Source organism: Myotis yumanensis, unplaced genomic scaffold (assembly GCF_028538775.1).
Source record: "Myotis yumanensis isolate MYYU_CA2020_CCGP unplaced genomic scaffold, mMyoYum1.0.hap1 SCAF_15, whole genome shotgun sequence".
In the NCBI taxonomy this organism is placed as follows: domain Eukaryota; kingdom Metazoa; phylum Chordata; class Mammalia; order Chiroptera; family Vespertilionidae; genus Myotis; species Myotis yumanensis.
This window is the reverse complement of record NW_027223766.1, coordinates 53,109,930-53,119,476: the sequence shown is the minus strand read 5'-3', so window position 1 is coordinate 53,119,476 and position 9,547 is coordinate 53,109,930. Positions and strand designations below refer to the sequence as shown.

The 9,547-nt window shown below is 67.5% G+C and overlaps 2 protein-coding genes across 2 annotated transcripts in view; one reads left to right on the top strand and one right to left on the bottom strand.

The window, feature by feature from the left end:
• Window positions 1–687: 687 nt before the first annotated feature.
• CUNH8orf90 (chromosome unknown C8orf90 homolog) lies at window positions 688–5,007 on the bottom strand. The gene is made up of 2 exons (XM_070392106.1): window positions 4,941–5,007; window positions 688–1,166 (listed from the first exon to the last, which is right to left on the bottom strand). Exons 1-2 carry the CDS (start codon window positions 5,005–5,007, stop codon window positions 688–690), a joined length of 546 nt encoding a protein of 181 aa, XP_070248207.1.
• A 3,260-nt stretch (window positions 5,008–8,267) lies between these two features.
• The window catches only part of LOC138993137 (maestro heat-like repeat family member 5), a 33,611-nt gene continuing 32,331 nt past the window's right edge, over window positions 8,268–9,547 (top strand). The window contains 1 exon segment of the mRNA XM_070392247.1: window positions 8,268–8,347. Within this exon segment, the coding sequence (XP_070248348.1) occupies window positions 8,268–8,347 (80 nt within the window).

Genomic DNA, 9,547 nt, shown 5'->3' with positions numbered 1-9,547 from the left:
GGAGGAGGTAGTGGAGTGGGGGAGGCCGGGCACACTTCCTCCAGGACCCCCATCCCCACTCCTTCTCCCCCAGAGGAGGGCATTCCCTGCAGCAAAGCTTTGGAAAGACGCTTCCACCCACCACCAGGTGGCTATAAATAAACCCGATGACAGGAAAGGGGAAAGCAAGGCTCTGCTCTACCCCCACGCGAGCGAGAAGGCGCCCGCCGGTCCGCCTCACCGGCACCGGCTCATGGAACCCCCACGTCCAAGCCCCCTGCATGGAAAATGGGGAAACCCTGGAGTCAGACACACAGGAACCAGCTCCCAGCTGCTCCCTGGAGGAGCCAGGGCTTCCGTGTCCTGACCTGCAGATGGGGCCACCCACCCCCACCCCAGGGCTGTGGCGATGGCCCCGGAGGGTAGGCACTGGGGGGAGCCGGGCCACCGCCCTCCCTGTCCCACGCCCTCGGGCAGCCACTGGGGCTTGACCCCCCCTTGCCCCCCTGCGTTTTCACTTTGCCCCCCTGCGCTCGCTGCCCATTGGAGGCCCCGTGGCTCTCCAGCCCCTCCGCTGAGCAGGCCTGGCCTGTGGACGAGCCAGGGTCAGGGCCCAGCCGGGGCCAGACGCCTGTCCAGGTGTGTCCAGCACAGAGCTTGGGGCGGAGAAACGGAAACAATTCTTTATTACCTCTCAGGGGCCCAGGGCTAGCCCAGCCTGGGGGCAGCCCCCCCGGGGGTGGCGGGCTCAGGCCCCGGGGGCCCCGGGAAGGTGGCAGCGGAGGCAGGTCCCGGCGCCAGGAGCACCAGGCCGGGCCGCGGGCCGCCCGCCTGCGCGTAGCTGAAGGCCAGGCGCTCCAGGTGCTGCTTGCGCAGGGCCGCCTGGGCCGCGTGGTGCAGGGGCCGCAGCAGCGCGGGCGGCGGGGCGCCGGGGCCCCGCAGCAGGAAGTCGAAGCCCGTGCGGTCGTGCGGGTCGTAGAAGAGCGGCCCGCGGGCCGGGTCGGGCCCGGGCGGCCAGGCGTAGGGGAAGGGCAGCGTGAAGTCCTCGGTGAGCACGCGGATGGCGAAGTCGTCCTCCTTGCCCAGCGCGCGGTAGGCGCGCCCGATGCCGCGGAAGTGCGCCTCCCAGAGCTGCGCGTCGCCGCCGTAGATGTCGGGGAAGGGCAGCTCCTGCGGCAGGACGGCACCTGCGGGACCCCGCCCAGGACGTGCGTTAGTGACCGACCGCCTTCCGGGACCCCACCCGGGATGTGCGTTAGTGACCGACCGCCTTCCGGGACCCCACCCGGGATGTGCGTTAGTGACTGACCCACCGCCTTCCATCAGCTGCCTCTCCATCCCCCCGCCAGACACCGGGCGCAGGGACAGAGGAGGTGGGATCGCACCCCCTCACCAGGGAAGGCAGACAGCCCAGACCGGGGGAGGACCCGCCACTAAATCTTATCTGGGCCCTGTCCCCATGGCTCATGGTTGAGCGTGGACCTATGAGCCAGGAGGTCACGGTTCGACTCCCTGTCAGGGCACAGGCCCGGGTTTCAGGCTCCATCCCCAGTGGAGGGCGCCCAGGAGGCAGCGATCCCTGCCTCCCTCATCACTGCTGTTTCTCCCTCTCCCCTTCCTCTCTGCGGTCAGCAAGGACGTATGTTAAATGTACATGTCATTTGGGGGGAAGTCAGGTGGCTGCCCAGGCTGGCCGTGCAGGGCCTCCCCACCAGCTCAGGGCGCCGGGCGCATCCGCAGACCCAGGAGGGGGGCCATCCGCTCTCGGCGGGAAGTGGGTCCTGGGCTGTGCAGAGAACAGGCTGTGGGGCCCCCTCGGGGTCAGGCGGGATCTGGGGAAGGATGAAGCCAGGGCGAGGGCAGGGACGCTGGGAGGAGGCTGGGGGCATCGGGCCTGGTGGCCAGAAGTGGGGAGGAGCCCGGGTGAGAGGCAGGCTCCCAGCCTGGCACAGGGGACAGCAGGGGGGCGGGGGGACTGGTGGCAAGGGGAGTGGTCTCTGTTGGCCGCCTCCCTGGGGCAGGTTAGTGAGTCATGTGTGGGACCCTGGGGGGCCTGGCGAATCCAGGGACCCACTCTCAGAAAATCACCTGGGTACGAACACAGCACTTTGCCCCTGGCCTGGGCCCTGCGCCCTCACAGCCCTTCCACGGCCCCAGGCAGCAGCCCAGCCCTAACCTGACTCTGGCTGGGTGATCCCCTCCCCCGTGGCCAGGCGCCTCTGGGTAATAGTTCTCATCCCCTTCACAGTGCGCATGGGCACCTGTGTGTGCCAGGCAGGCCCTGTGCCGGGTCCTCGTGCACTCGGGCAAGGGGCGGGCAGCCCGGGTTGGAGTCCTACCTCCCGCCTGTGCGAGCCTGGGCTGGTTTAACTGCCCGGCACCTCAGTCCCTCCTGCTAGAATGGGAGCAGTCACAGGTGCTCTGCCGCCTCCCAAACGAGAAGACATGGCAAACCTGCCTGAGTGTCCGAATTATTTTCCTAGCTCAGCCCCCAGACAGGGCCAGGGCGGGTGGGCGAGAGAAGACGCGTTCAGCACCGCGGACAGCTCCACGGCCCAGCGGGAGCCTCCACCCATGGGCTGGAGGGAGGTGCCTCCGGGGAAACAGCCCATCCCGTCCATTGGGAGGCCTCCTCCATGCAGGCCTCCAGAGTGAGCAGCTGGAGGGGTAGGGCTGCGCTCCACCCCGGCCGCTGGCCTGGCTTCACCCTCAGCACTGGCAGGTGGGGAGGCAGGCAGGGGAGGGGCTGTGAGTGTTGCTGTGGGTGGGGGTGGGAGACAGCTGTGGGGAGGAAGGGAGTTGGTGGATGGGCCCCCATGAGAGGAGAGGAGAGAGCCCCGGTGCATGGGAAGAGGGGCACCCTGAGGCAGCCAGGGCAGGACCCAGGGCCCAGGGGGTGCTGGCACGGCCGGTGGGGGTGAGAGATACTCCGATGCTCAGTGTGTCTTGAGGCTGGAAATGGCAGGCTTTCCTGGTCCCGGGGTGGGTGGGAGGGAAGAGAGAAGACACTGGTTTTCGGCCTGAGCGCCTGGCAGAACAGAGGCCCGTTTCCTGAGATAGGATTGGGGAGAGGGGGCGGCTGGGGTGGGGGGCCAGGGGTCTAACATGGGAAGGTGGGTGCCTTTTGACGGCCGGGGGGAGGTGCAGAGGCCAGCTGGCCCTGAGCCTGCAGCTGGGGTGGGCTCGCCTGGGGAAGACACCCAGAAGGTGCTATTTTTAAAAATATATTTTTATTGATCTTAGAGAGGAAGGGGGAGGGAGAGACAGAAACATCAGTAATGAGAGAGAATCTTGGATTGGCTGCCTCTTGCTCGCCCCACACTGGGCATCGAGCCTGCAACCCGGGGATGTGCCCTGAGTGGGAGTCAAACTGTGACCTCCTGGTTCCTAGGTCGAAGCTCGGCCACTGAGCCAGGCCGGTGGCTGGAAGGTGCTATTTGAAGCCACGGAGCCGGGTGAAATCACCCAGGGCCCGAGGACAGAAGCAAAGGCCCCGTCCCTGCAGCAGGTCGGCGGGAGGAGGGCGCTGAGCTGCAGGGGAAGAACCAGGAGCCCCGCAGGTCCTGGCACTGAGGCCGCGGCCCAGGCTCAGGTGTAGCTGCCTTGACCACGTGCCAGGAAGGCAGGGCTGTCCGAGCGGTCCCGGGAGCACACGGGAGGGTCCGAGCGGGCTCGGGAGCACACGGGAGGGCCCGAGCGGGCTCCGGAGCACACGGGAGGGCCCGAGCGGGCTCGGGAGCACACGGGACAGAGCGAGTGGGAGGCAGGGGGTCCACAACCTTTCGGGGAGTGTGGCCACCAGCGGGGAGCAGGGAAATCGGGGGGCTGAAGGGAAGTGGGGTCAAGGGGCAGGACACAGCGGGGTGCTCCGTGGTGCTGGAGGAATAAGATGTCCCATGGGGAGGTCGCGGCGGGGCCTGAGGGAGGCGGGGCCAGGACGGAAGGCTTGGACCAGCGGGAAGGTGGCCTTGGCGGCAGCAGGGGTGGGCCGTGAGGACAGAGCCTGCGGGCGGGCACAGGGGCAGGCGGGCGGCCCCCATGGTGCCAGGAACCCACCCACAGGAGTCCTCTTCCTGTGCCTTTAGTTTCTCATAAAAGAGGGAGCCAGGCCACCCGCTGGGGGGGTGAGGAGGAGGAGGGACCGGAGCTTGGAGAGAGACTGGACAGGGCAGGAACGCAGGGGCCCAGGCTCAGGGGCCCAGGCTCAGGGGCGCCCCGCAGTGAGGGGAGGGTCTCCCCTGTACGGGCCAGGCAAGGAGGAGGCGGAAAGCTGGGGGGTTGCCAGGCTGACACAACACAAAAGCGAGGGCCAGGAGGGGGGGAGGGGAGGGGGGAGGGGGGTGGTGATCACACAGAGGGGAAGAGAGGGAGGGGGCGGGCAGCACAGGGAGGGGGTGGGAACCTGCTAGAAACCCCGGCTCCCGGGAGTGCTGGAGCCCCACTCAGAGGGCTGCCTGGGGGGGACTCCTGAGCGTGGGGTGGGGCTGCAGCCGCGCACTGAGGTGGCCAGGACGTGGGGGGCTGGGGGGGGTCGAGGCCTTAAGAGGACGCTGGGGACTGAGGGGCCAGTGTGAGGGGAACCCCAATGTGATGACGGCAGAGACCAGGACCCAAATCCCAGGAGGCGGCGGGAGGGAGGGAGCCTCGGTGGGGGGGAGGATGCCCTCCAGGAGGGACAGTGGGGGCACTTCTGAGGACCAGCACGCAGCAGGGGGGTAGGGATGTGGTGGGGGAGGCCCCAGAGTGATCTGGAAGGAGCCCTGAGGAATGCAGAGGCCCTGCCCGCCTCCAGGCCCCGGTGCCAGGGCTGCAGGGCCGCCCACCTGGAGGAGGGGCTGCTGGTTATGGGGTGGGGTCCAGGCCCCCCCCTCCCTGTCCTGCTGCGTGACCTCGGCAGAGCCCCCCACCCCCACATGCCGCCGCCCCCTTCCCCTCCGTCCCTCCCCCTGCCCCAGCCTCACCTGGAGCAGGTACAGGAGGCGGTGGCAGACTTGCTTTGCTGGGGTCCCCGGAATAGGGGGAGGCCATGTCAGCAGCCCGGGGGTCAGACTTGTTTACCTGGCTGCCCTGGAGACGGGGGCGGGGCCTCCTGGGGGAGGAAAGAACCTTGCATTTAAAGGGGCCCCACCTGGCAGTGGGCTGGGCAGGAGAGGGGAAGGGAGATCAGCTGGCGCTGTGGTCTCCCCCACACGCTGCAGCCACCCAGCTCCGTGCCTGGCGGCCAGGAAGCCAGTGGGGGGGGGGGGGGGGCGGTGAAGACCCTTTATGACCCGGCTGAATGTCCGTTTTGTTACAGGCACCACCATGTCATCCTCTCCAAGGTAGTTGTTTCCTCATTTAATCCGGGTAAAGTGGCTTCAGCCCCGTTTTACAGACGGGAAACTGAGGCTCGGGGAGGTCACTGTGCGAATTTGCTGGTTGAATGGAGTCGCAGCACTCGGCACGCCGACCCCAGGAAGGGGTTACCACACCAGGGGAGCCGGCCGGTGGCTCAGGGTGGAGTGTGGACCTATGACCCAGGAGGTCACGGCTGGATTCCCGTCAGGGCACAGGCCCGGGGTGCGGGCTCCATCCCCAGTGTGGGGCGCGCAGGAGGCAGCCGATCCACGATTCTCTCTCATCACTGGTGTTTCCATCTCTCGCCCTCTCCCTTCCTCTCTGAGATCAATAAAAATATATTTAAAAAATAAAACACCACCGAGGGAAACGGTTCCCTTCAGTTGTCCAACGGGCCGGCCGTGAGATGCAGTCAGGCCGCCTCTCCTGGCTGCAAGGGAGGCTGGGAGGGTGGCCCCCACCTGGGCAGCAGGTGCCGGTCTTGGGCGGGACAGGAGGCAGCCCCGGAGGCCGCGAGGCTCGGGTGGGAGCAGTGAGTGAGCCCGAGAAGGAGCGAGAGAGTCAGCCGGGGGCGGGCAGGCCCTTTCCCCGCCTGGTCACAGCCCACACACGCCTCCTCCTCCCCGGCCGGGCCCCTGGGGTCTCAGCAGCTCCCCCACCGCCCGGTTCCCTCCCCGCCTCCCCGCGGGGCAGGAAGGGTCCAGGCAGAGAGCAGAAGGGCAGCCTGTGGGCCGAGCCCTGGGGGAGCGGAGGGTGGCCGCGCCCTGGGGGAGCGGAGGGTGGCCGCGCCCTGGGGGAGCGGAGGGTGGCAGCGCCCTGGGGGAGCGGAGGGTGGCCGCGCCCTGGGGGAGCGGAGGGTGGCAGCGCCCTGGGGGAGCGGAGGGTGGCAGCGCCCTGGGGGAGCGGAGGGTGGCCGCGAGGAGGGCCCAGCGCTGCCCACGCCGTCGGGATAATCCCTCCGGTGCTGCCACCGTCTTGCAGTTATTTTTAAAATCTCATTTTCAGAAAGTGGAAGAGAAAACCTCTCTCTGCCTTTCTCCTTCCTTTCTGTGAACAGCTAGGAGGGGGAAGGGAGGAGGCGCCGGGAGATGAGGCGACGGGGCAGTGTGCCAGCTGGGGGCGTGGAGGCTTCTGCTGACACTGGTGTCCCCCCCCCCCCGTCCCCCCCCCCCCCCCCCGCAGCCCCTACAAAGGGCTCCTCTGCCTCTCACACAGCAGGCGCTTTGTGGGCACCTACTATGCGCTGGAACCCAGCAGGGAGGGAACTCCGGGTCTCCACCTTCAAGGGGTGCAGTGTCCAGCGGGGAGACCCTGGCTCTGAGCCAAAGGCCAGCGGGAGCCCCAGGGCTAGGGCCAGGGGGAGGGGCACGGGCCTGGCCGGGGCCATGAGCAAAGGCCCCTGGAGGAGAGACAGGGCTGGGGAGCGCCCAGCAGGCGGCATGCATGGCGGACAGAGCAGGGGGGGCCCGGCTGGGCCGGCAGGACCCCACTGACCCAGGGCCGGGTCGGAGCAGGCCCAGCAGGCGGGTGCTCGCTGCCACCCCACGGGAGGCCCAGGGAGGGGAGTGACCCCTGGGCCGGAGGTGCTGGAGCTGCTGCCAAGCCCCAGAGGGCGGAGCTGGAGGGGCAGAGACGGGTCCCGGGCGCGGGTTCGGGCTGGGCTGCCGCCGGGGCAGGCCTCTTCTCCGGGGCAGCACCAGCGCCTGTGCTGTGGGCCGGGCTGCAGCTGGGGGACCCCTGAGGGGCGGCCTGTGCAAAGGTGCGAGGTGGGCGCCCCTGGAGCTCCCCAGGCCCACAGACTCCCAGTGGCAGCGGTGCCCACGGCCCGGTCCACCCCTGAGCGTGGGATGTCAGGGTCCCTCCCACACACTCCGACCTGCTGACCTGCGTTCCAGGCTCAGGGGGGAGCGGTCACTGGGAGAGCAGTCTGTCCGCCCCTCAGCATCCCCTGCCCGAGTCCTGCCTGGGCCCACAGTGCCATCTGCTGGCGGCGCGAGGAGGCGCGGGCGAGTGGGCCTGGAGGCCCCAGCTGGGCTTGTACGGGGGAGGGCTTGGCACCACCGGGGTAGGGGGGGCGGGGGCGGAGGCAGGTGTGAGATGCCCCCCCCCCTCATCCTCACCCTGGACCGGAGTTAGGGGCCTCGGTTGGAACCTGGCTCCACCACTGACTGCTGTGCGGCCTCCAGCCACTGCCTGGCCCTCTCTGAGCGTCATCCCAACACCAGGGCAGGGGGTGAGTGTGCCCAGCTCCCAAGCCGGTGCGAGGAGAGCCCGCCGGGCCGGGAGCCCGAAGCCGGCAGAGGTGTGGCCCCCGGGCTGACGGTGCCCCCACCGCCTGAGAGGCTCCCGGGAGACCGGCACCGCGGGCCCCAGAGGGACACTCGGACCCCAACGTCTCACATGGCAGGAGGTAGGGCAAAGGGCACGAGGTCAGAGGGCACGGCGTGTCCCTCCTCCAGGGCTGAGTCTGCAGTGGCCTGGACCGCCGCCCAGTGTGATGGAGCCACACAGAACCCTAGCTCTGCATGGACCCTGTAGTCGCTACCGACTGCTGTGTAACAAACGGCCCCGACCTCAGTGCTTACACGATTCCTGGGCCAGGCATCCGGCAGAGCCTACCTGGCCTTCCGTCTCCCGGCCTCTCCCAAGGCTGCAGTCACAGGGCTGCTCCGTGGGCCTCACAGGGGCAGCCGGGAGCCAGAGGCGGGGGGCAGGGAGGGACAGGTCCAAGGCCACACGGGGACACAGGTGCAGGCACCCACAGGCGGCTGTGTGCAAGCCCCAAGCCGGTGCCACAGCTCTGTCCCTGAAAAGGTGCCCTGGACGCTGGAACCATTGTGACCTCAGGGGTGAGGTCAGAGCTGGCAGAACCGGGGAGGGGGTGCCCAGAGATAGGGCTGCCCCACTGGCATGAGGACAGGGCCTGTGGGTCCTCCACGCCGCACCCCAAGATGGACGGGCAGCATTCGGAAACGCAACACAGCCACACCACGGCTGACAGGACGTCCTCAGCCCTGTCCCCAAGCCCTAGGTCAGCCAGTGCCGGGCCCAGGCCTGGGGGTCCCGGGAGGGGACCCGATGCCCCCTTCCCACAGGTGCCCTGGCCTCTCCCTCTTTGGGGAAGAGCCTGGAGGCCTGAGCTGAGAAGGGAGTGGTCCTGCAGCCGGGGCAGCGGGGGAGGGATGCAGCGGGCAGAGAGGCGGCTGGGAGGGAGGAAGCCTGAATTCAGCCACGTGGCTGCTGACTGCTTGTGAGGACCAAAGGCGCGGCCAGCCGAGTGTCAGTCCAGCCCGCACGCCTGCCGCTCTGGGTGGGGACAGAGGGCAGGCTGCCCGGCTGCTCCCCTGAGCTCAGCTTCTTTATGTACATACACAGATTTCTGTTGGTTCCAGAGAGGAAGGGGAGGAAGGGAGGGAGGGAGGGAAAAACATCAATGATGAGAGAATCATCGATCGGCTGCCTCCTGTGCGCCCCACACGGAGGTCGAGCCTGCAACCGGGTATGTGCCCTGACGGGAATGGAACCATGACCTCCTGGTTCATAGGTCGACGCTCAACCCCTGACACGCCGGCCGGACAAGCTTCAGCTGCTTCAGGGAACGTTCCTCCATGGCCCTGGGCCCCTCTGTCCTGCGCAGGCCCTAGGGGGAGCCCCACATTCCTCCCCTGCCCCCTGGGCCCCAGGATGGAGGGTGCCCTCCCTGGGACACGGGGAGGCCCAGCTCCCCAGCCCACCCCGGGCGGTTCCGGAGCCTGTCTGGCCTGCGAGCCCCTCCCTGTGCGCCTTGCGCTTCAGTGGTCCTGACCCGCCGCCCTTGTCTCCAGGCGGGTGTCAGCCCGTCGCCTCCTCTGTGTCTGGGTGCCTCTCGGGCGAGACACCCCGAGTCCGCAGCTGTGCTCTGTGCCCCATTGTGTCCCTGTCGCATTTATCAGTCGTTCGGTTCTTGTTCTCGCTGAGCGGTATTTCTACGGACAGAACACTTTACGAGCTCGCCAGTTAAGGACATCGGGTGTTTCCTGTGGGGCGATTACAAATAAAGCCGTGTCAACATTTGCGGACAGATTTCGGGGTGAACCTACGTCAGTGATGGTGAACCTATGACACGCGAACTCATTTTTTTGGTTGATTTTTCTTTGTTAAATGGCATTTAAATATAGAAAATAAATATCAAAAATATAAGTCTTTGTTTTACTACGGTTGCAAATATCAAAAAATTTCTATATGTGACCCG